Source organism: Doryrhamphus excisus, chromosome 9 (assembly GCF_030265055.1).
Source record: "Doryrhamphus excisus isolate RoL2022-K1 chromosome 9, RoL_Dexc_1.0, whole genome shotgun sequence".
Taxonomy (NCBI): domain Eukaryota; kingdom Metazoa; phylum Chordata; class Actinopteri; order Syngnathiformes; family Syngnathidae; genus Doryrhamphus; species Doryrhamphus excisus.
Window position 1 is genome coordinate 14,435,622 of NC_080474.1, and position 25,917 is coordinate 14,461,538.

Below are 25,917 nucleotides of genomic sequence, written 5' to 3' on the forward strand. Positions count from 1 at the left end.
CTGGTTGCCAGCCAATCACAGGGCACATCGAGGTCTTCTCGATCTACTGACTGTGTCGCCAACATGCCAACCACTCGCCCACTGTGCGGCAAAAAAAAAACAAAATACTAAAGCAAAAATAAAACCAAGCAGTGCTGGTTTACATTGTGTTCCCTTAAATAACCAAACAATGACCTTGAAACTTTACCAAACCGTGATTATGGCGTACCGTTAAAACCTTCTACATACTGTTTGTACACTTGTGACAGTAACATACAGTTGTAGCCTCTACTAAAACCTCTATTTGTGCATATAAAACAAACACTTTTGTGAAGGTGAATTCAAACTGATCAAAGGCATTATGTAGTGATTGTATTACCACCTCCAGCTAAGAGCTTCATTGTTTATTAATTAAACTAAAAGCTTGCCCTCTCTCTGATGTATCTCAGATTTAATGGACCGAGGGGCTTATTTATAGGGAATTAGTGGGAGAGAAGAAAAGGGTAAAAAGAAGACGACAGGAGTGAGCGGAGAAGACAAGAGCGTACCCCCCTCCCCCCCAACCCTTAGAGAATTTGCGATTACAATGTGTTGTTATCTTTTGAATGTCACCTTCAGTTATCAATTGGGAGCGACTGCAGGCGCCACGTTCTGCCAAATATTCTAAAAGTACTTGCACTGTGAGTCTCATTGCCAACAGTATTACACCAGCTTTATTTTGGAGTTTTGCTTGTGATTTTTATACACAGTTTACACCATTTTTAGAACAGGTGATAGCAACTAGACATTTTAAAACACATTTTTTTTTTATTCCTGTTTTTGGGTCAAAGACAGCGGTTTCATGTGATTCTGAGTTGATTTAAAATATCTTTAGTTCATAGTTGGTAAGTAACTGAAGGCGCTATCCTCCTAGGTTTGGTGCTTGGTCGTATAGGACATCAGGACTTTTTTGCATCTGAGGATTGAGCAAGAGCATCTTGAATTGGGTACGGTAAGGGATAGGAAGCCAGTGGCGGTCCTGGAGCACAAGTGTGAGGTGGTCTTGTGAATGGTTACAGGTGAGGAGGCAGGTGTCAGAGTTTTGAATGTATGGAGTATGTTAAGGAGATTGATTGTTGTAACATAAAAAATGCTATTACAGTAATCAATGCATGATGTGATGAATGCATGAATGAGGGATTCAGCTGCAAGGTAAAGAGAGAAAGGGGGCAAGGCGGACATTGTTCTTGAGGTGATAAAAAGCTGTCAAAGATGACTCCAGGGTTATGGTGAGGGGGAGAGTGTGACGTTGTCAAAGGAGAGTCAGAAGTCATTGGCTATAGAGGTGAGGGAGTTGGGACCTATTATGAGGACATCTGATTTGGTACAGTTGACGAGGGAGGGAAAATTTAAAATTGTTTGCATTTAGATGCTCACATCATAAAAACAGTTTCAGAGGATAGCGTGGGTATGAGGGTTGATTCATGTAGTGGATATGCAAAGTTGGATATCATCTGCATAAATTGAGACCATGACGATGGATAATCTGACCAAGGAGGTGGAGGTAGAGGATGAAAAGAAGAAGACCAAGCATAGAACTTTGAGGAACGTCTTTGGAGAGGGGTACAATAGAGGAGCAGCAGTTATTGAAAAAAAGATTAACTGTTTCCTGTCTGTGAGGTAAGATGTCAGCCATGTGAGGTTGTGATGTCCAAAGTGGAGAGAATATTTTAGGTGCGAAAGCAGAATGGAACGGTTGATGGTGTCAAAAAGAGGCAGTGAGATGAGAATAGAGACTAGGCCAGTGTCTTTTGTGACCTTGAGGAGGGCACTTTGAGAGCGACGGTGAGTATGGAATCCGGATTGAAATTGTTGTTGAGATGGGTTTTGATTTGGGTGGCAACAGAACCCAAATCATGAAAACAAGCTTTAACTCCAGTCAGCAAGTCCACATTTACTCTTGTCAATTTGTATTTACCACAGTGTCTGTGAGGTAAATTACACTTCACTTAAAGTTAAGAGGTTGCCCAGGTGATTTAAAAAACACTCAAAAAGATGGACAGAGACAATTTATTGAATGCCATGGACAGAAATGTAGCGTTCAAAGCCAGTAACACGGCAGTAACCTCAATAATGCATTTGATGGCAAAGGTGAACATATACACACTAAAAGACTGTAAGTGTGCTTTTTTTGAGTCAATAATAATAATAGTACCATGTTTTGTGTCTTAAAGGCAGCTATTAGGACTTTATGGGCTATGTGGCTCTACAGCAGCTCCAAGGCATGCCTCATTACCCAACTAATGAGAGGAGAGGGTGACCTCGTTCACTCTCAGTTTCAGCTCCTTTTCCCTGGGTATTACAGCTGGACGGGCCCTCAGGCATGGAGGATTCACGCCAAACTGCTTGAGTGTGAATAGGTTATGATGGATGACATGATATACATATTAATGTTGGTTTTGATCATAGCTGCTACTGTCAGGGAAAATACTGATTTCATGCATAGAGCTTAAAATTCTGAACGACACATGACTTGCTTAGAAATTGCTTGTCAGGATGTAGTAGAGGTGTAATTGTGCACCGCAGTCATGGTTTGGTACACGCTTCGATTTTAATGTCACGATTTGGATCATATTAATTACAGTAAGGGAAGAAAATACAAGACCTGCCCGATACAATACACCTGAACAGCTTTTCTTTAAACAGCCTTAATGATTTTTAAAATGAAACATAAAAAACTGCAACATGCTTGCAGGTACTTCTTTAATAAATAAAATTGAGTATGTTGGGGTCACTTTGATTTATTTATAAACAGTTAAATTTAGGTCAATGTACTGTATTATAAGCTATAACGATTTTGTGTTATAGGTGACAACACATATTAGGGTAATGGTTAAATTGTATTTGAATATGCATCAAGTTAAAATTGAATACATCACATAATTCAATTCACATTTCCACATGTCCAAAAGGAGTAGGAAGAAGCAAAGCTTATTAAAGGGGAACTGCACTTTTTTTAATTTTGCTCATCAACATGAACACATATTTCTTTCCCTTTTCTGTGCATTATAATATGAAAAAACAAGTTAATTTCAGCTAGCTTACAATGAATGCTGTCATTGGGATACACCTATTTTAAAAAACCTTAACCTTAACCCTAACAACGTTGCATCATCTGATATATATGCTGTGATCATTAACACGTACAGTGATGATAACATGTAATAGTTACAGTATCTTGCTGTATTTGGATGATTTAAAACCCTACCGAAACTTCTTTCCTAGGGCACGTTGTGTACTTGGCTTGTTCCTATCCCTGTATCATTTGTAAAGTGTCCTGTAATCAGTTTGACAATCTGGACATCTGAACTTTTGTGAGTAGAAACCCCTTTTGGACCCACGGTTTCTACTTCTGAGTCACTGCTATTTCTTTTATGTTTTGTTAATAGTAGTGATGTGATGATACCTGGTTAGGACAAATGTACTGGTACAGTTTGGCAGATCCAACTTGGTTGAGTCATTCTTTCCTCCAAGTGTCCGCAAATCGGTCTTGAGAAACAGGAGGTTATCAATATTGGTAGCTGCATCTAAAAAAAAATACCATCTAGATTTCTTTTGGAAAATGTCACTTTCTGAGTTTGTCAGTTTTTTACAAGATGTCCACTGTAAATTTTTGTCCATTTTTGTGTATTTTTGTATTAAACAAATTTTTATTTTATCTGCATGCCCCAACTTAACTGTAGCTACAGCACAATGCAGTCTTAATCTTAATAGTCCGCATCAGTCTTCCTTTTAGCCTTGAGTTGGGGGGGAACGCGGTGAAAATCCAAGACACTTGAGCTTCCCTTAGCTTAGCCGAGCCTGAAATTGGCTTGAATGGGGGAGGAAGGGGTGGTGGGTCACCTGAGCGATTCTCAAGGCAAAACACATTAGTCTCGGCTCTATTGTTACAGTAAATCTCATCCATTCACCGTCACACACACTAAAACTACAAACGATTGTACACACTGTAGACATGCAACACACATACGCATACCAAAAGATAATATTCCCGAACCTTTAATGGGATTTCGCATTTCTATAGGATGCGTCTTTCCCTTATTTTCCTGTATGCGTGTGCTTTATTGATCCTGGATGTATTGACCAGGCCGAGGCTTCCGTGTGTTAGCACTCACACTTACAGTAGTGATCCATGGCAGCTTAATGGTCTTACCAGCACACCAGTTGAAGCTCTCGGAGAACATCCTTGCATGGTGCCAATAAATAAGACGCTAACAACGACTACAAGTAGCTGACAAACACTTTTACAATAGCCTCTGGACATTAATTGTAATAGCACTTCTTTCAGAGTACTATATAAATGATGCAGTAGATCGCACCATTGGATGCCCACAGTGGAAATAAACCCAGGTAGACATATACAGTAATTGGCTTGTGTCACCCTTGACAATTGTTTTGAATGTCTGTTTCAAACATTTGGGGGTTTAGATGGGGAAACAAGTGGAAATAAGTTGACAGCAAGCAACAAAAGACGATAGTTGGGCTTTAATAGGACAGGTTTCTGTGCTCGCCCGTCGACTGATTAGGACCGATGGGAGCAGTACAATGCATATTAATTATGTGTTACTGTGCAACATTCTTTTGTATGGCGTTACCCATTGTGCAAGATCCATTGGAATGATGCGGCACAGTCTGTTTTTCGTTTTTTTTTTTACCTGCATGTCCGCTGTATGTTCAATTTCTTAACGTTTTGAAAGACTAAGCAAGGGATGGCATTATAATTGATTAAGTATTCTGAAGGCCTAAAAGATTGAATAGATTGAGATTACTTGAGTTACAGAAAATTGTCTGCCAAATATATATATATATATATATATATATATATATATATATATATATAATATGCAAAAATATTACAATTGTATAGTTAAATAAATGTATGATGTGTATACATAATAAACATACTGTTTAAAATTGTGACGAAAGTAATAACAATAATTAGTGCCGGAGCACTAAGGCTCATTGGTTGTGCCAAGGCCTTATTATTATTATTATTAGTAGTAGTAGTGTTAGTATTAGTATTATACTAATTATAATAGCAATTGTTATTATTGCAATTATTATTATGCTTATATTCAGAATAAACATTCATTCATTCATTCATTTTCTACCGCTTTTTCCTCACGAGGAACATTTATGAAATAAAATGTTTCAACAATATATATTCACACAATATATTAATATATAAGATTCCTTATAAGAAAAAAACATACATTTAAAACATAATTATATTTGTGGGAAAAAAATCACTTTCAAGAGTCTTTTCAGGCATTTCAATATTTTTAATAAAAAAAATATTTTTTTTATAAATAAAAATATTTGAAATAAATTTGAACATTTCACATTGGGAAAATTTTACATTTTGTCAGTCAACTATCTTAAAGAGACAACTTGTTGCTTTTGATTGTATTAGTCGACTTCCTTGTTAGTCTTTTTGGTCTCACAGCCTCTCTCATGTTTACTTTTGCCTTTCATATGTCAATCTTGAGCATATACTGTAGAGAGAAGGATTTGGAGTAAATACTGGCGCATAATGATGTCTTCTCCTCACCCACACAGTGCTGAGAAGAAGCTCTCACATGTAAATATGCCAGTTAAAGATGGAAAAACCAGGGAAAATGTGAGTGCTGTCCTTCCCACCACCCATAAAAGAGGAATGGCAGTGTCACGCAGCATGAAGGGGCATTTGCATCTGTGCACAGATGGACAGACTAAAAACATGAACGACGCTCAGCTAATTTGCCACACAGCGAGTGTCCTGCTATGAATGATAAGCTGCCATTCACAGCACTGCTTTAAATTCACGTCATTGATGGCCCTAATCTGCAATGCATCAGAGGTTATCTCCATGCCAGCACCCAGACACAGACTACCTGCAAGGGAATTTCAATCAGCCTCCCCATATGTAATTAAATAGAAATAATTGCTTTCATTTTCCCTTTTGTCATCTTTTTTATTTTATCACAATACACATGCTGCTGTTGTTTCTCTTCATTGTTTCCACCAACCACTCCAAGTAATCTTTATTTTCTTTCTTTTGTTGGCTTCTTCCATTATTTTTCTCCAAGTAAGTCAGATATTAAGTGTGCATTTTTGTGTGTGCTGTGCTGTGTGTTGAAGGTAAGTGTGTTGCTGCCATCATCAGGCAGACGCTTAAAGCTGCACGCTGCTTTCCACTGTTGGCCAAACCTGACCCAATCAACCCCCCACTCCCCCATACGTATAGAGGGCAAACTTTGCAATCCCTAAATTGTCCCCAAATCCAGGTCCTGTACTGTTGCCCTTCTTTGTCCCATTGTCATAATTCAGCTGTTAAAGTAAATACCAGGCTTTTATTCATGGATAAATATAGCGCTACGGAGATTTGAAATAATGTGAATTGTAGCCTGCACAACTGAGTTTAAAAAAGACAAAAATATGATGAGGGAATTTTAAAGGGACCATGCACAAGATGGCCCTTTGCAAACTGCCAGTTTTGGAGCATTTTTGTAAAGAATCTGCTTCAATACTTAGCCAAGGCACTTCATAGATTTGCTTCATTTTCATTTGCATTCAACATCTTATAATTTATATTTTTATATGTTTACATTTTATTTATCATGTAACTTGTTTTTTTTAATCTGAAAAACAAGTTTCCACAGGTTTACTTTCTGTATGTACCAGTGTTCCATTCAATAACTGTACCTTGCTTTTTTAGCTCAAGCAAAGCGAGGCCAATGCGGACACCAAAGAGAAGCTCCCACTTCGACTCAGAATCTTCGAAAAGTTCCCCAACAGACCTCAGATGGTTAAGATCTCTAAGCTGCCATCGGACTTCACTGTGCCCAGAATCAGGTATGAATGTCCCCCATAGATACTTTTGATACTTTTCCCATAGAAAATAGGACATAAACTGATCCAGGGTCACCATCATTACTGTAACTTCCTTCCTGGGCGCATTGATATCAAACAGAAATATAGAAACTGACGCCTACATCTACTGTAGCATTAAAGTTTCCAAACTTGAAAGTAAAAATACAGTAGCGACAATATGGAACTTAACCTTTTGTTAGTGGTCTGAGGCATCCAGAGCGCAGTACTGACGCACTGTGGTGAAGATCGTTACTAGCCGCCTAGTAGCTACCCAGTGTGGTGTGGCAAGGTATAAGTACGTCATTAACATAGTTCAATCGGCGTAACAATGTTTACAATAATAATAATAAAAATGTTGGTGTATCTTGGTAAATGTGCACATCACATTATATGTAAATGGAGCACTGTCTGTGTTTTTTGGAGTTTATAGGCGGAATAAGTGTTTCCCATTATGTGCGGTAATTAACTGTCTCTTTTTTCTGTTTTTATGTCTTTAGAGAAAAAAGAAAAAAAGAACGACATATGTGTTCATGTCTCGCATAAGGATTTTTTTTCAAAGCGCAGTTTTTCTTTAACTACCAATATGGTGTTTTTCACAATCTGCCAAAGTGATCAAATTGAGGTAGATTTTTAACAGAAGAGTGGAAGTGCCTCTGACACGTTCAATTTCATAATCAATTCAATCATTTAGTGCACAGCTGGATCCTTCACTTCCCCACAATCATTCTCTGGAGCCATCTGGTGCCAGCGAGAAGCTCCAACTGGTACACCTTGACATGGTGTTCCAGTGGATGCCTGTCTTAATCGTGCATTTACATTTGGCAACTAAAGTGCCTTTTCTCCTGTCAAGGGAGAGCTTCATGAAGCAGTTCATCGATCGCCAGCAACAGGACCCAAGTTGTCTGTTCCGAAGACTCCCCTCGGCTTCGTCGTCGTCCTGCGACCACTCCAAACGCTCAGCCATCGAAGACAACAAGTATATCGACCAAAAGGTACTTCTTTCACACTCCAGTTATCACTCTCCACTGTAGAGACATGCGGATATGAGAGAGATAACTCCTTTGTCTCCCTTCCGCTCAATATACCTCGACAATAAAAATGGAAGTAATAAAGAGTTATGGTGTGTTTTTATCAAGCACTGACTTAATTGACCTGCGGTGTTTTGTAACCCAAGTATGGTTCTCTCAGCTTCGCAGGTCAATATTTAGCATCCAGGCTCGGAATCTGCTGGAAAAAGAAACCACAGTCAATAAAATACTACGGTAAGTCACGTGTGCATCTTCACAGCACGTATACAGTTGCCTTTACAATACAGTTTGATTGAAAAGTTATATAAAGTGAACTTAGTCACTTTGTAGTTCCATCCATTATTTATGCCGCTTATCCTCACTAGGGTAGCGTGTATATTTCGGGCAAGAGGCGGGGTACACCCTGGGCTGGTCGCCAGCCAATCGCAGGGCACATATTGCACATATAGAAAAACAATCATTCATACTTATGGACAATTTGGAGTCACCAATTAACCTAACATGTTTTTGGCATGTGGGAGGAAACCGGAGTACCCAGAAAAAAAACACACGCACGTGGAAAACAACAGCAGATATTTAAACCCAGATCTTCCCGATCTGCTGACTGTTTGGCCAACATGCTAACCACTTGGCCACCGTTAGGATAAATAATTAAAAAATTATGATGGCTGTGTTTGATCAGACATTTTGATGAGCTTGTTGGGTCATTATATGCACATTAGTTGAGTGAATTTACTCCCATCAAAAATCGGGTCATACTGCTAATTTTTTTTTCTCGTTTCCAGTATTCCTTTAACCATTTTCAAGATACAACCTTGTGAAATAGTAATCTAAAAACTGAATATTTTCTTGGAAAAAAAGTGTACAATTTGCTACATTTGAGTATGCTGGATATCATGAAATAGAAGGTAAATTTTGTGATGTCTATGAACACAATCCCTCATAACAACACAATTTAAAGTGCAATTCATATTTTTTTCCCACTGGTCTACTCAGCTCTTAATATCATCATTTATCTTTCTATTCATTGAATACAGTAAAAACTGGCATATTTCAGACATAGTTGTGAGTGGTGATTAATCACAATTAATTAGTTTAACTTCTCCGATTAATCTGATTAAAAAATAATCATTCATCATCAACATAGCATGTTTTTGGAATGCAAACTCCACACAGAGATGGCCAAGGGTGGAATTGAACCCTGTTCTCCTAGCTGTGAGGTCTGTGCGCTAACCCCTCGACCGCAGTGCAGCCCTATTTTATGGTTGTATCAGAGGTTATTTTATGTTATTGTATTTCTTTTCATTTCATTATATTTTATGTATTCTAATTCATTCCATTGTATTCAGTTTTAGTCACTTCTATTGTATTATATTTTATTTTATTGTCTTCCATTCTATTAAATTTGATACCCCTAATCAATACCTGGAAGTCTCTGGTGTTGTGCAAATAAATAAACACATCCACCATATGTAATACTGTGGCCTGGGTTGTGGCCTATAGTAGGTGACCTTTAAACCATTAACCAATGCTAACCCATGCTAATCCTGATCCTCACTTTGGTAAATTGCTTGATGCACATATGCACCACACACACACACACACAAACTCACACACACACACAGACACACTCAGGCTCGATTCAGACTCATTTACTATGGTGCTGAAAATAAATGGATAATTTGCAGTTCAGCATGGCAGAGCTGGCACCTGGTGTACATTAGCTCACCGGCGCCGTGTCCAATCTGGCTCGCCCCTCCTCGTCCTACTCAAAGACAGACAGTTTATCAGTAGTCATAACACGTCCTGTCTAGTCTGGTCTGCCGCTGTCCTCAATAACACACAATCAAGTTCACCTCGGCATCTCTAGTTTAGCGTATGATTCTCTTTGGCCACATAAGGTGAGACATTGCTGAAATGACTGAAGCATATACAGCTGTGGATGATGACTTGATTTACTACTATGATTATATTGATGAACCCAAATGTTGGGGCAGCAGTTTAGTCTAAAACCCTTTACTATAAAAATGTATAATAAATAGAATTAGTGCAGTCAAGAAATTAATAAAATACATTAATTGATGTAATTAATCTGTATTAATCTCACCTAAAATTGCAGTGACAAGCCTTCATTTGGAAGTATTTTCATAGAAATTTATTATTATTATATTATTGTGGCAGATCAAAAAAAGAGGCTTTATAAAGTCATTTATTGTTTTTAATAGCCTTTTTTTTTTAGAGATGAGGCCCCAGAATGGCATAAACCAGTCAATCTCACAATACATTTTTTTCGTCCTTGTAACAGCGGCAGGGGGCTGCATGACACAACACTGAAAGCATAGAGAGAGATGGTGTGAACAGCCATTACCAGGACAGATAGACTCAAAATAAATAAAACAATTACCAGCATCAGTTAATCTGTACATGTCACTGTCACAATTTCCGTAAAATAATGAGGATTTATTTCATTTGACTCAGGGCCTGCACAAGACAGCGGATGCTCAGCGGATCCTTGGAAGGACAACCAGCCAAGGAGCGCTCCATCCTCAGCGTCCAGCATCACATACGGCAAGAGCGCCGTTCTTTGCGACACGGCTCCACCAGTCAAAGAATCAGCCGTGGGAAGTCACTGGAGACCCTCACCCAAGACGTGAGTTTGCGTTTGAAAGAGCTAAAAATGTCAAAAATGTAAAAAGCACAAACCGCTCATAACTGTGTCTCGTCTTCTAAAGCATTCAAGCACTGTCCGCTACCGTAACGCCCAGAGAGAGGACAGTGAGATCAAGATGATCCAAGAAAAAAAAGAACAAGCAGAGATGAAGAGGTACTCACACATTCCTCCTGAAACAAGAAAATACTTAAAGGTTATCTTCTCACTGGTACGCACAACAGAAAAGTCCAAGAGGAGGAGCTGAGGGAGAACCACCCATACTTTGATAAGCCTCTCTTCATTGTGGGCCGGGAACATCGCTTTAGGAACTTCTGCCGGATGATTGTTCGAGCTCGCTTCATTGCGTAAGATGATGAAGATGATTCTATTATGTTGTATAGAAATTAAATTGAATATACTTTGGCGTACTCGGTGTACATCTTATATAGTATCAGAGTCAACACGCAGCCTCAATAGTTGTCAACACAAATGAGTAGCAAGATCATTTTTTCATGGTGCTTGGGCTGCACAATCGGGAAAGGGAAACAAACTCCAATATGTACTATGATCTTGTGAAGCAGAGTATGATCCCCTCCTTAGGGGAACTTGGTCTCATGGCTGTTTTCCAACATGATAAAGAGCCCAAAAACACCTCCAAGATGACGAGGGTCAGAGGAAGCTGGAGGTGAAGATGATGGAAACAGAAGGTGAAGGAGCACAAGGTGTCTAACATCCACCAGTCTCAGGAGCGGGCGAGGGTTGCAATAACAAGCTGTGCATCTCGGGTCAATTACATGCCCAAGAGGATTAAGGCAGTGTTACATAACAACAGTGCCCATACTAAATATTCACACCAAGGACGAAATTTAGACATGTTCACTGTGAGGTATATGCACTTGAGTTACCAGATATTTAGACAACAATGGCTGTGTGTTGATAGTAATTACAGTAGTATATACAGATATACTGTATAAGCTGTCTACACTGATTATTTTAATGCATATCCAATTTTAATTTCTATAATATTGTCCCAATCTGCTATAAAATGATTCCTGATATGTTAGGGTTTTACTGAGGATTCTTATTATTGAGTCATGATTCTTATTTCTCTTCATCTAGATCCAAAACAGACCCGATCACAGGAGCAGTGAAGAACACAAAGTACCACCAACTGTAGTAAGTTTGCACTTGCAGAGCTCATTATTCGTCAAATGTGTGTCCTTTTTAAAATGATAGGATTTGGCTATTGTTTCTAAACTTCTTAGCCATGAGATTATACCTGTACTGTGCGATGACACTTAAAAGCTTCGCTATGGCAACCAGCCACACTGATTGAAGAGCACAACGCTTCTGACTATCTCAAGTCTGGTCATGTTGAGGCGGCACCATGTGCTTGCAAAGTGACTTCAAAAGACTCTGATCCCACGATTGCTAATGAGAGCTGTCAGGTGAGCGCAGCCCCTCGGAATAAATGGGAGATCTCCAGGCGTCCGTGTCCGAAACGAATTTAATTATTTAGGATCTGGTTGAAGGCGCACATTTCCTCTGAGAAATTTCAGTCACAAATCAGCATACATACTAGACAGCCATCACACCTGCATGGCTTAATTAATATGATTATTTAAGAATATTTAAGAACAAGTATAATTGGATGTTCTTATCATTCCGTAATAATTTGCGGGATTTAAGAAGGCTTGGAAATCCCAGAAAACACACTCAAAACATTTGCTTTAAACTTACTAAACTAAACTTACATGCTGCAGTTGTTTTTTAATTAAACCCCAAATTGCTCCCAATAACTTGGTTAAAGTGTGATTCAAGTGTCTTGCTACCACTGCAGAGACTGTATGCAAATTGACGGACTTCCTTAGGAAGCACTTTGGGCCTGTGACCAATCACAGCAGAGTTGGCATGCCTGGAGGCGGCCAGCTGATGGAATAGATTAAAACAGTTTTGGTACGTTTTGGCAGGAAGCACAAATTAAAGGAAATACAGCTGGGATAGGTGCAGATTCTGGAAGATCTAAAAAGTTTTATTTCCGGTGAAAATGCGCTGCTTCTGGCTTCAGTAACTGTTTGGCGGATATTTCACATTCATGTTCACAACAGCAATCCCGTGTGAAATGCTGTTGACAGTTGAAAATATTTGTCTCTTGCTCCAATAACTTCTGCCTTGCCTTGTAAACAGAGAAGCAGAGCTTGGAAGTGGGTGGAGGAATCAGAGCTTAGGGGAGAGCAGAGAGTTTATCGCCCCTACAGCCACAGCTCCCTTGTGACATCACAAAGGAACAGTTTTGCAACACCCTCTGGAAGTGAGCGTTTTAAGCCTTCAGAAACTGTCAGGGCTCACTTCCAATCTCACAAACCTCATTATCTGAAACATTGACAACGTTCAACATGAGAATACATTCTAACTACATTTGTAGGTCTGAAAACTGGAAAAAACATAATGGGTCCCCTTTTCAAAGGGGGCATCTATGACCTATGATCTACAACTTTGGTGTAATTGTTAATGGTTTTGTAACGTTTTCATTAACCAAATGGCATTTCACATGTGTCCTTGCAGTGACCTTCTGGGCCTGGTTACTTATTTGGACTGGGTGATGATCATTGTGACCATCTGCTCCTGCATCTCCATGATGTTTGAGTCGCCCTTCACCAGGGTCATGCATGTGCCCACCCTGCAGGTATTCAAAGTCGTGGCATGCAGTAGTTTAAACAAAGAAAAAAAAATCTAACCATCACATCCTTTTCTATTGTTTCAGATTGGGGAGTACGTCTTTGTCATTTTTATGAGCATTGAACTCAACCTGAAGATCATGGCCGACGGTCTGTTCTTCACTCCCACAGCAGTCATCAGAGACTTTGGAGGTGTCATGGACATCTTCATTTATCTAGTAAGAAAGCCCCTAGCCTTGCAGTGTTCTATGTACTATATGCTTTACTAGTTTTAATAGTTCCATTTTTGTGTGTCACATTGTCATAGGTGAGTCTCATCTTTTTATGCTGGCTTCCTCCGGATGTCCCTCCCGAGTCTGGAGCTCAGTTGCTGATGATGCTGCGCTGCTTGCGACCGCTCAGGATCTTCAAGCTGGTGCCCCAAATGAGGAAGGTGGTGCGGGAGGTCCTCAAAGGGTTCAAGGAGATTTTCCTGGTGGGTGCTTGTGATATCCGCCCACCTATAAAGCACATATTAAACTAAAAAAATAAATAAAATAAAATAAATACTAAAAATACTAAAATGAAATACAAACAAAATGATTTAAATAAATTAAAAAAAATTAAATGAAATTAAAAATAAAAATGACAAGAGTGCAAGAAATACGAAAATCAATAATATAAAAAATATTTTTAAAAAGTGCACAAATTAATACAAATAAATTGAAATCAAATAAAAATGACATAAATAAAAGTGTAAAAATAATACAGCTCAAAATAAAAATGACATAAATAAAAGTGTAAAAATAATACAGCTCAAAATAAAAATGACATAAATAATAGTGTAGGAAATAAATTAATAAAATGAAAAAAGATTTAAATAAATGTAAAAAAATCCAACAAAAATAAAACAACTTAAGTAAAAATGTAAACAATAATTAAAATGGCCATTTGAGAACCCCTGTTTTATGTCAAGATATGAAGCTGTTACGGAGAAGGTAAAAGAGAAAAAAAAAAATAAAATAAAAAATATTAAACTCAAAATTAGTTCAATGTAAAATCTCCGGAATAGTAATAAATAATGTTATGTATTTCTTTATTCAAGTACCTATACATTCATCCAATTTATTAAAGCGCTGGATGTTGGGGTGACTCTCTTGGTTGACACGTCTACAACAGGATACAGTACTTCTGATTTGGAACATAAACATAAAGAGAAGCAAGTTGAGGTCCCTCAGTTATCTCGGACGCCTCCTTGGTGAGGTGTTTCCAGGCATGCTAGGCCAGGAGGACACACTGGTTCATTAGTTTTAATAAAAATGAATATCTATAATAAATAAATCATTCCAAAAAAGAATTAATTCAAATAAAATTATAATTTCTCCATATACTTTATCAGTGTGATCTTGCTGCAGGTTTCCATTCTCCTACTCACGCTGATGCTGGTGTTCGCAAGCTTTGGAGTTCAGCTATTTGCCGGAAAGCTGGCCAAATGCAACGACCCCCATGTCCTTAAAAGGGTATGGCAGCAGACATGAGCTCATCATTCCTTACTTGCAGTATATGCTCTGACAATAATGAAGCAGGATATGATAATGAAAGGCTGATTAATTAAATAGCATGATTGTATTGTACAATAAAACTATGCTCTGTTGGTCACAGGATGATTGTCACGGAATATTCAGGATTAATGTTAGCGTATCCAAAAACCTCAATCTCAAACTGAAACCCGGAGAGAAGAAACCAGGATTCTGGGTGCCAAGAGTCTGGTAATGTCCCCTTTTTTTAAGTGTTGTCTATTTTAATACAACTGACGATTAATGTTGTATTTGTGGTCACATTCTAGGGCCAACCCTCGCAACTTTAATTTTGACAATGTGGGAAATGCCATGTTGGCTCTCTTTGAAGTACTGTCTCTAAAAGGATGGGTGGAAGTCCGTGATGTCATCATTCACCGCGTAGGACCGGTACAGAACTTTATGGAATACATTTTTACTCACTCATGTTCACGGTAACGGTAGCTTAAGTGTGAGGCTTCTGTGTCGGCAGATCCACGGCATCTACATCCACGTCTTTGTGTTCCTGGGCTGCATGATTGGACTTACTTTGTTTGTGGGTGTCGTCATTGCCAACTTCAATGAGAACAAAGTAAGGACTCTCTTTAAGAATGTGATATATACTGTCATACTGAAAAAAACACCGGTCCATGCTGTACTCTGCCGCTCACTCAAAGTCAGAAGGGGTGGGCTCCAGATAATTGATGAATGGAATGGATAGGGTTTTCCAAGAAAATTATGACATTAATGTTGTAACATAACTTTTTTTCTTAAACAAATTGTAATGAACTGAAGTATTGATGATATTCAAGTACAAAAGTGAGGTCTTGTTTCTCTCCAGGGCACTGCTTTGCTTACAGTGGATCAAAGGCGATGGGAGGACCTGAAGAGCCGGCTCAAAATTGCTCAACCTCTCCACCTGCCCCCTCGTCCAGGTACATATTTGAACAACTATATTAAAATCACTGCCCTGCACTTGACGAGCGACCAGTTCAGGGTGCACCACACTTCTTGCCCAGGATGGGCTCCAATGTACACCTGCGACCCTAGTCAGGAATAAGCAGCATAGGAAATGAATGAATGAACATTAAAATCACATCAGGGAATATCACAGCTCTGCAAAGCACATACTTTTGTTTGTGTTTTTTAATTTGGATGTAAACTTGCTCCAAGGTAGGTCCCTGGGAGTATGCGGGAAGGAAGACACAGGGACTCGGGAGGCTTTCATTTCAATGCAGACCTAACAACATGTACAAATTCATAGTACTCAACGTGCAATTTTATTCTTGAATAAGCTTGTATGCTCTTCATTTTGTTGCATTTTCCTGGTTTTGTTTTTAAGTTCAGTCTGTACAGTACAGATAAATTAGTAAATTTCAGTTTCTCTAGTATTTCATATCGAGGGGGGTGCAAAAAATGTTCTGTCCCTCAGGAGGGGCATGACAGAATACAATTGAAAAGCTTTTGAAAAAACAATTGAAATTTCAGTATATCTTGAGGAAACCATCACTGTCAAATCAGGCTAACTTTGGTCACCAAGTCAACCAAATAACTCCCAGTTATATTATTTTACTACTCACTTGCTGCAAAGTATGCTTTTTTCTGGCTTCTTTTACAAAATCACTGCATTTTTATTTTTTTTTTGAGAGAGAGCCGCTGAGATATATCTGAGGCATTATGGGTATATATCCTCTTTGCGCATTTGAGGCTGACAACTAATAAAAAAAAATCAATAGTAATAGTAGTCAGCAACACTACTTTGACACCAGATGAATCAACCTGGTTTTCATCCACAGCCAAAGACCTTTGTTAACAGTCACTCGTAGACCATCACTAAACTGACCTGAGCCCCCAGTCTCTGATGGTTATAATGAAAGTGCATGTACAATCATATCTAACATATTCACTAAGCTTTCAGCTTAGTTTTAGAATGCACCAGAAGAATGTGGATGGATGCCAGTGTCAGGGAAATGTGCTGAAGCTTGCAAGTTGCAACTGCAGCATTTTTTTTTTCGTACAAATTGCACTACGGTAGAAAAATGTGGAGTGAAAAATGTATTTGATTTGGAAAGAAATCTGGGAGAAATGTTCAATAATATTTTCATTTATTTCAGTTTCAGTTATTTCATTAAAATTACATGTGTTTCACTATTAATATAGTCTATATTTATTTTATTAATATACCACTGTGACTTTACTTTTTATTATTCAATAACTTTTTCAATACCTGTCTTCACGGAAAGGATTTGTCTTTTTTGTGGCAAAATTAATCAATCCAAAGCCATAAAATTAACAATTAATTAACTCCTCTCAAAAATAAACAATAATTAATTAATGATAATATTTTTTTAAGTAATTACACAATTATTTCACAATTTTAACAATTCAAATGTCTAGTAATTGGCTTTTTATATATTGCTATTTTGGAATAGAGAAGAAAATGATGTTTTTTTTAATTATATACAGTAATTGCTACCTTTTTAATATTGAAAGTTACACAAATATAACACTTAAAGTTCCAACAGTAAATGAGTAAATTTTAGACACAGAGGATGTTTGAATAAAAACAAAAAAATGAGGGATAAATGGTGCTGGTCCATCAAACAGTCCATGGGTGCCATCTAGAGGACAACAATATACAAACAGCAGTCAACTTATATTAATAGGACCACACCTGTAGCCTATTCAGTACCTCCACCTTTAATCATGATGAACTAATGTAGACATATGATTAAATATATGTACACACATGATTGAATCTATTTTTTTTATCATTGTGCAGAGAATGGGGGATTCCGGGCCAAAATGTATGACATCACTCAACATCCATTCTTCAAGCGTGGCATTGCTGTGCTGGTGTTGGCCCAGTCTGTGCTGCTCTCAGTTAAGGTGAATATAATCCACTGTCTCACACTTTTAAAACGGCCTAATTATGCTGAATAACTCATCTGTTTTTGTTCTCCAGTGGGACGTAGATGACCAAGTAACGTTTCCCCTTGCCACCATGTCTGTAGTCTTCACCTTTATATTTGTACTGGAGGTGAGTCTGTTCATGAGCAGATATTTAATTTGTTTAGTTTTTAATTAGTTTAGTTTGCAGGTGGCCCTTAGTTTACATCTGAGTTCCGTTCGTTCGATTAAGATGCTGATCAAGTTTTAAAGTAGGTCAGAAAACACACATACTGTACCTACATTAACACACTACATTAAATCACTCACACTCAACAGAGAACACTTGAAGGAAATATGAAATACACCAGTAAAAAGATTCAATACTAGAATGAAATTAAACATTGGATAAAAACATGCATAAAAACATTGGAAGGGGCGTTGCAAAGGAGAGAGAGACAGGCTTTTTAGGGTCAGGAAGTCTCATATCCTTGTAGTTGCAACTACATATTGTTCCATTTACACTATGTATACTTCCTCCGATTTATTCTTCCATCTTGTGCAGGAAACTACTTAGTTTTTACTTTTTCTACAGTATTAATTTATAGGAGTGACAAAAGGCCATAACACGAGGGCCGCCTGTACTTTCATCTGTATCCATTGTCTAAAAGCCGTGTGTTGTTGCCTAGGTGACCATGAAGCTGATTGCCATGTCTCCAGCTGGCTACTGGCAGAGCAGACGAAATCGTTACGACCTGCTAGTGACGTCGCTCGGCGTCATCTGGATAGTCCTGCATTTTGCTCTACTGGTTAGACCCATTGGTGTTGTGTTAAAAGGAATGGAAGCATGTATTTCAGCAACTTAATATGTATCTATTCTCTGCTTAGAATGCATATACTTACATGATGGGCACATGTGTGATTGTCTTCAGATTCTTCACAATATGCGGCAAGCACGTAAGTGATTTTCTTTCAATGACTATGGTATTCCTTTAGTAAAAAACATATACATATGTTTTAAATGTAGTACTGTGGTTCTACATGATGTGGAAGTGCCATTCCATGAGGTTGGTGTGTTTTTAACGTCATGAGAATGTCCCGGACAACTTGCCAGGTACACAGCTGTAATCAGTGACTGCTGATCTGTACCATTTTCCGCTTCTTCTGAAAGTGATAGCCAGAAAGTTGTTTTTTTTTTCGGATGTAAGAATTTTGTCTCTAAAACTACGGCAGGAATAGGAAGAGTTTTTTTTATTTTTTTCAGGGTGTTGAAGACTTCTCGCCACTTAGCGGCAGCTTTTGCGTGAACATGACACAGTTTGGTGCCTGATTCTTCAATATTAATTAATTTATATTCAATATTCAATTATTCTTTACCAGTTGAGGTAGAAAGTTCTGAGTGTTTTTCATTGATTTTTTTTTCTCAATTTGTATACCTCCACAAAAAAATCATTTGATGCCACCATAGGAGGCAAAGCAGCTTGAAAAAAGTAATACTTTTTTCACATTTACATGGAGACCGGAGTTAGATTCCCCCCCTCGGGCAACTCTGTGTGTTATTTGGCGACTCCAAATTGTCCATAGGTATGAATATGAGTGTGGATGGTTGTTTGTTTATATGTGCCCTGTGATTGGCTGGCGACCAGTCCAGGGTGTACCCCGCCTCTCGCCCAAGACAGCTGGGATAGGCTCCAGCACGTCCACAACCCTTGTGAGGATAAGCGGTATAAATTGAATGAAAGAATGAATTAAATGTAAATATAACATCCTCAGACAACCAGTGCGCAGGTGCAGCAGCTTGAAAAAAGTAAAGAATAAAACCTACAAACAAATATAAAGGAAAACAAGCACCGGTAGTTGAAAAGTCGAGTTGCAGTTCTTTTTCTTTGCTTTTTTTTATTCACGTGCTAAATAATTTTAATGTACAACCAGCCCACAATATTAGTCCAATTGTGGTAGAATGTTGGGTTCTGTGTCATATAAAATACATGATGCTTATTGTGCCTGATAGCACACAACTGTATAGCAGTATATATATACGTATATATACAGTATATCACAACCACTGTATAATAACGTATACGGAATGTATGGCCCTTCTACAGGTGACACTGAAGATGCTGCTGCTGACTGTGGTCGTCAGCATGTACAAGAGTTTCTTCATCATCGTGGGAATGTTTCTCCTCCTGCTATGTTATGCTTTCGCTGGAGTGGTTCTCTTTGGCACTGTCAAGTATGGCGAGAACATCAACCGGTAAGGACATCACACACAGCAGAATTCAGAATAGAGCAGTTGTTCTGATTCATGTTCATCTCACCACCTTGCAGGCACGCCAACTTCTCCACAGCGGGCAAGGCTATCACTGTCCTCTTCCGCATTGTTACAGGGGAGGACTGGAATAAAATAATGCATGACTGCATGGTGAGATAAAAGCTGGACTCAGATCCATCCATTTTCTATACCGCTTGTTCTCACTAGGGTTGCAGGTATGCTGGAGCCTATCCCAGCTGTCTTCGAGCAAGAGGCAGGGTACATCCTGGACTGGTCACCAGCCAATCACAGGACTCAGATCCAGGCTGTTTTTATTATTATAAACAGCAGAACCAGTTTTGTAAAAGGTTTAAGGTTCAAGCGAATTAAGCGGTTCAACTTGATGTTACTCACCACCGACAGGGACTAGCTTTTTTCTGTCATAGTCAATTACTTTTTTCTGTCTCGTGTCCCTGCTTCTCTGGGACTGCTTTTGTGTGGTTTATATGAACACCAGCCAGTCGTGACTGACCAGTCATTTTATCTGGGACCATTTTTATTCCGTTTAATTCAGAATTTTGAAAAACATTGATATTTCTTTTGTTCAATCTGTTTATATTAACCACCACTGCTAATATATGGTTTTATATTGTTGAGCTGGGAGCATACAGCAGCTCCAACTGAATAGAGGCATTAATTTCATGTTTTATGTGCAACAACTATTAGTGTTTTAGAAAATCTATACTAACTGTTTTTTCTTTTTTTTTTAATCTCCCTAGGTGCAGCCTCCGTTTTGCACACCGGATAAGCATCGATACTGGGAGACCGACTGCGGCAACTATGCCGGAGCACTTATCTACTTCTGCTCCTTCTATGTCATCATCGCTTACATCATGCTCAACCTACTTGTCGGTCAGTGCATACATCTGTTGCCGCCTCTCATTTAGGGAGAAATACACATTTTTTTTAACATTTCAGTTTCTTTTCAAGTTGAATGATTCAATGACAACAAACAGGAGTAGCAGAATCCTGACATAGCAGGATAAAGGACTACAGGGATGAAGCACAGCGTGTATTCCTGTGGTTTAATGAAGTGTGTTTATCATTATGCCCCCCACCCGCACCCCACGTCTCCAGTAAGGAAGACACAGATGGTGTTGACAGTTATTGCATTTCAAGAGATTATACTCTGCTACTTTGGCAAAAATGAGCCATTTGTTTAAAGTACAAGTTGAGAATCATTTATAGGCATAATGTGACTCTTTTGTGATACAGCCATCATCGTGGAGAACTTCTCTTTGTTCTACTCCACCGAGGAGGACCAGCTGCTGAGCTATAATGACCTGAGACACTTCCAGATCATCTGGAACATGGTGGATGACAAGCGGGAGGTGAGGAATTACCAGATAACTTCTTCCGCTCTAATGGGAAGACTTTCTACAACATCTTTGAAGTCTGTCCCTTCGGAATGTGTTTCCATTTGTGAAGTCATAGATGTTTAATGCTGATTATCTCAATCTTAGGGCGTGATCCCCACATCCAGGGTGAAGTTCCTGCTGCGTCTGCTCAGGGGCAGGCTGGAGGTGGACCTGGACAAAGACAAGTTGCTGTTTAAGCACATGTGCTATGAGATGGAGCGACTGCACAGTGGAGGAGATGTGACCTTCCATGATGTGCTCAGGTGAGCTCGGTTTGCAACATACAGACATTCACCTGTAACTCGTATGTATTTCCTGTTAAATATTTGGACTGGTATCCTTTCTTGATGGCTTGGCAGTTTGTGGTCTTGAAAATTATGTTTATTTATGATTATTTTATTGTTGTGTTCTGTCCAGTGTCATTACAATTGAACTACAATGCAAATACAGCTGGAGGAGTATGCAAATCACATATGCAATTAGATGTAGTGCATGATGAAGCTGTTGGATAGGTTTGAAAATAAATATAAAATAAAAATTAATAAAATAAAATACAATAAATGTATGAAATAAATAAATAAATAAACTCTGGCACATTTAATAATTGTTTGCTTTTTTTAAATTCCATTCTATTCATAACAATTATATCGTAGTTAAATAAAATTGCTGTTCTGCACGAACTGGTTTAAAACATAAACTATATATACTCAGTTAAATTTAAACAAATTATTATTACTATTTTATCACTATTAACTGCTATTCGGTTTGAATATATACTGTATATGTCAATTAGCATATTATTCCAAGTTTGTCTTTATTTCTCTTTACTTGAGATATGCCTGACTAACTTGAATGTATTCAATTCAACAAAAATGTTCTCACCAGATTGAAAGAGTTAAATGTCTGTGAAATAATCTGCAGACTGATTATAGGGTTGTGCTTTAATTGTGAAATACAGTGATGGTTAGTCCTAAAACAGAAATAGATTATGATAAAATTAAAATAAACTACACGCTCTGTGTACGAATGGAATATAGCCGTTCATTGTTTGTGTGTGTGTTTGTGTATGTGTGCTGGCAGCATGCTATCCTATCGCTCTGTGGACATTCGTAAGTCCCTCCAGCTGGAGGAGCTGTTGGCCAGGGAACAGCTGGAGTACACCATCGAGGAGGAGGTTGCCAAGCAGACTATACGCATGTGGCTCAAGAAGTGCCTCAAACGTATCCGTGCCGTGAGTCCTTTTCCACGGCGCCATCAGTTCTCGCTACTCTTTACACAGAACTCAGCTTGTGCACATGTATGACACACGGTCCCCACTCTGCTTGCCTTTCGCAGAAGCAGCAGCAGTCATGTAGCATCATCCACAGCCTGAGAGAGAGCCAGCAGCAGGAGCTGAGTCGCTTCCTCAACCCCCCCAGCATTGAGACCACGGTGCCAAGTGAAGACCACAACGCCAACAACCCAGACAACTCCTCTCAGCCTGAGGTAAACGCACCCCACCCGACGTCCCAGCTGGCAAGCATGATGTATTGTCTACAGGTGTGCGCTTCTTGCAATGCCGGAACAAAGGATGTGTCTTCTTTGTTTAGATGAGTGGCCTCCAGCAGCTGCTTAGTCCCACCTTGTCTGACAGAGGAGGCTACAGGCAGGACTCCTCCGACCTGGGGAAGCCACAGAGGAAGCTGGGACAGTGGCGGCTGCCTGCAGGTATCTATCTGTGTGTCACCACAAACACCACCTATTTATGTTGATACAAAAATACATGGCTTTCTCATGACTTGTCAGCCTGAAATGGATCTCTAAACTCATTCAGGTATCGGTTCACAATCCAATAAGATCCAATACAAGAGCTGTATATTATATGATATTATATTATACCAATATTATTCACAAGTCCTAAAGTAAATTGCGTACAGCGACTCACACATGAATTGAAAAAGGAATGGAAATATATTGGAATACATTTATTCAAAATTGTTTGAATTTGTACTATATTTACTGTTTGTAAGTTATTACCTTAAAGGGGACCTATTATGTTAATTTTCCGACCCTTTGTATTGAGTTGTGGACTCCTATAGAGCAGCTACACATAATAACCTGCACAGAAAACTCTTTAGATTTTGCAGAATCTGCACTTATTCCAGCAGTATTTCTCTTTGATTTGTGCTTCCCGCCAAAACGGTCTGTTTTCATTTATTCCACCCACAGCCTTCCCCCAGGCATGCTCGCTTCCAGATGCGCAAACCTCATTATCTGAAACTTTGGCATCATTTAACATGAGAATACTATATTCTAACTACATTTATAGGTCAGAAAAGTGGAAAAATGTAGCATTTTTTGGATTCCTTATGACGTGTGCTGCTGACCTCTTGGCCAGGTCGCCCTTGGAAATGAGAACCTGATCTCAGTGGGACTGGGGATCACAGTGGGATCTGGTTAAGTAAATGTAAAAAAATGTTATGTTATGTCAAGTCCTAAATATGTTCTTAATATAATATCCAGTATTATTTTGTTAAGTTACTCAAGTAAAAAACACTTCCAGTCCATCCATCCATCCATATATTTTCTATGCCACTTATCCTTGTTAGGGTAGCAGGGGTATGCTGGAGCCTATCCCAGCTGACTTCGGGCAAGAGGCGGGGTACACCCTGGACTGGTCACACTTCCTGCGCCTACTAGTTAGCTTCCTCTTTTGAAAATTGTTCCCAAAGACACTATGTGGCAGTGAGAGACCACAAACACACCACCTTCCTGTTTTGCCATGAGTTACTTCTTGAATTCACTCATGTTTTTCACCCCAATAACCAAAATGGAGCCAAAGAAAATTAAAGTAAAGTAAAACAGGAACATGGTGGTGGTTGATCTCGCTGCCACATCATGTCTTTGAGAACAGGTCAAGTAATGTTAAATGTTCATCACTTTCATTTAATTAATTTAGTTAATGTGTATAAAACTACAAACACATATTTTGTGTTAACATTTTTGAGAGTCAATCACTGCTGGAATCATGGATGGGTGACGTGATGTAATGTAGCTGACATCAAGTTCTGGTTGCCACATTGTTTGACCTCTGCACATATCTTTTACATGTAAAAAACCACTGGACAGTAGGAGGTGAGAGAGCGTGGAGGAGTGTAGCGTGCAGAAGGATAGGCATTATAGGGATATTTTAATGCAATGAGTGTACATACGTATGCACACACACAATTTACTTCCAAATGTGAAAACTAAACAGTTCATGGTTTTGTATTGTTGTGGGATAGTTGTTATATATAACTATTTGAGCCGGTAAAAAAAGCAAAACATTTGTGTCAAAGTGAAAGTTATGTGTCCATGGGTAAGATACTGAGCCCCCAGGTGGTCCTGATGCTGTGTCATCAGTAGGTAAATGTGCTAACAGTGTCAAAGCACTTTGAGTGCCTTGGGGGTGGAAAAGCATTATACAAGTAAAGACCACTTACCATTTAATCCTTCTTTTAGTAGGTTCCATGTTCATATAGCCATACAACACAATGTTCTGTGTATATTTTATCACCCACGTCTCCCCTTCTCTCGGGGGTGATGCAGTGCAAACTCTAACCACAATAATCTATAATAACGGGATATGAAAAAGTGATAATACGTATTCTATCATGTGTGCGTGTTTCCTCAGGTCGCACCAGTGTCAAGTCCATTGTGTGCAAAATGAACCCCGTCAATGACGAGGCCTCCTCGGGTTCAGAAGTCAAAAAGTGGTGGACCCGTCAGCTGACGGTGGAGAGCGACGAGAGCGGCGATGACCTCATCGACATTTAGAGACGAGGTGCATCCTCCCTCTGCCCTCTCACTGCTCTTGTCTTCTTTTGCCTCCTCCGAACAATTAATGAGCTATGGATGCTGACTGCAGCTGTTTACTTGTTTTCTCTCGACTCCTGGCTGGATCAATGCCACAGATATTATTTTAATGCAAAGTTTTTAAACAGAAAAAGTATTTTCAGCTGCGTGGGCAAGATCGTGCCTGTTTGGGCTGGCAGTGTCTGGTTGATACCTCTGGGGAGAAACGTGTTTCCTGTCCTCTACGAGTGTCTCTTTGTAGACACATCTGGCCAATGTGAGGCGGTAAGGCCATGCTGGATCGATGAAAGGAAGCTGCTGTTTGTGTGTTCAGCTGGAAGGCTGTTTTCATGTCTGTGTCTTGTTTTCTCTGGCTATTTATCACACACACATATTGATTTTAATATGCTCACTTTATACTATTATAGTTGCTAGAGAAGCATAATCTCATAGATTTATGACTGTGAATGTAATTAAATATAAAATGCTATCTTCTAATTAAAGGCCTACTCTGTTTTAGGCATTAATAAGAAGACGTGTCCTTTCTTTTCAATGCCATCACTTGATTTTTGAATGGATTTTGCAGTGGTCATTACCGCCACCTACAGGACACAACTCAAGTGGAGGACTTTCACAGCTAATCTTATCACACAAATTCTACCACGTTTGTGCATGTCCATCAAGGTAAGTGAGATTTGCAACACCATTTAATCTTTGTTATCTATATTACAAAAATGCTCAGTGTCCGATGCCGCAATAGTATATTGGAATTGTGTTGACCAAAA

The 25,917-nt window shown here is 38.9% G+C and overlaps 1 protein-coding gene across 9 annotated transcripts in view; it reads left to right on the forward strand.

The window, feature by feature from the left end:
- Positions 1 to 25,658, forward strand: part of nalcn (sodium leak channel, non-selective) — a 60,289-nt gene extending 34,631 nt beyond the window's left edge. For 8 of the 9 annotated variants that reach the window (XM_058081196.1, XM_058081197.1, XM_058081195.1 and 5 more), the window contains 28 exons: positions 6,716 to 6,852; positions 7,721 to 7,862; positions 8,059 to 8,132; positions 10,377 to 10,548; positions 10,631 to 10,722; positions 10,791 to 10,913; positions 11,668 to 11,724; positions 13,114 to 13,234; positions 13,313 to 13,444; positions 13,534 to 13,701; positions 14,621 to 14,725; positions 14,868 to 14,974; positions 15,052 to 15,172; positions 15,255 to 15,353; positions 15,603 to 15,696; positions 17,544 to 17,650; positions 17,727 to 17,801; positions 18,340 to 18,459; positions 18,539 to 18,607; positions 19,756 to 19,904; positions 19,979 to 20,072; positions 20,681 to 20,813; positions 21,177 to 21,292; positions 21,425 to 21,582; positions 22,400 to 22,550; positions 22,655 to 22,804; positions 22,909 to 23,026; positions 24,972 to 25,658. In XM_058081196.1, the coding sequence (XP_057937179.1) occupies positions 6,716 to 6,852; positions 7,721 to 7,862; positions 8,059 to 8,132; positions 10,377 to 10,548; positions 10,631 to 10,722; positions 10,791 to 10,913; positions 11,668 to 11,724; positions 13,114 to 13,234; positions 13,313 to 13,444; positions 13,534 to 13,701; positions 14,621 to 14,725; positions 14,868 to 14,974; positions 15,052 to 15,172; positions 15,255 to 15,353; positions 15,603 to 15,696; positions 17,544 to 17,650; positions 17,727 to 17,801; positions 18,340 to 18,459; positions 18,539 to 18,607; positions 19,756 to 19,904; positions 19,979 to 20,072; positions 20,681 to 20,813; positions 21,177 to 21,292; positions 21,425 to 21,582; positions 22,400 to 22,550; positions 22,655 to 22,804; positions 22,909 to 23,026; positions 24,972 to 25,114 (3,327 nt within the window). In that variant the 3' untranslated portion in view covers positions 25,115 to 25,658. The remainder of the gene's footprint in view (positions 1 to 6,715; positions 6,853 to 7,720; positions 7,863 to 8,058; positions 8,133 to 10,376; positions 10,549 to 10,630; positions 10,723 to 10,790; positions 10,914 to 11,667; positions 11,725 to 13,113; positions 13,235 to 13,312; positions 13,445 to 13,533; positions 13,702 to 14,620; positions 14,726 to 14,867; positions 14,975 to 15,051; positions 15,173 to 15,254; positions 15,354 to 15,602; positions 15,697 to 17,543; positions 17,651 to 17,726; positions 17,802 to 18,339; positions 18,460 to 18,538; positions 18,608 to 19,755; positions 19,905 to 19,978; positions 20,073 to 20,680; positions 20,814 to 21,176; positions 21,293 to 21,424; positions 21,583 to 22,399; positions 22,551 to 22,654; positions 22,805 to 22,908; positions 23,027 to 24,971) is intronic. The other variant, XM_058081200.1, reaches the window with a different exon arrangement.
- The last annotated feature ends 259 nt before the right edge of the window (positions 25,659 to 25,917 follow it).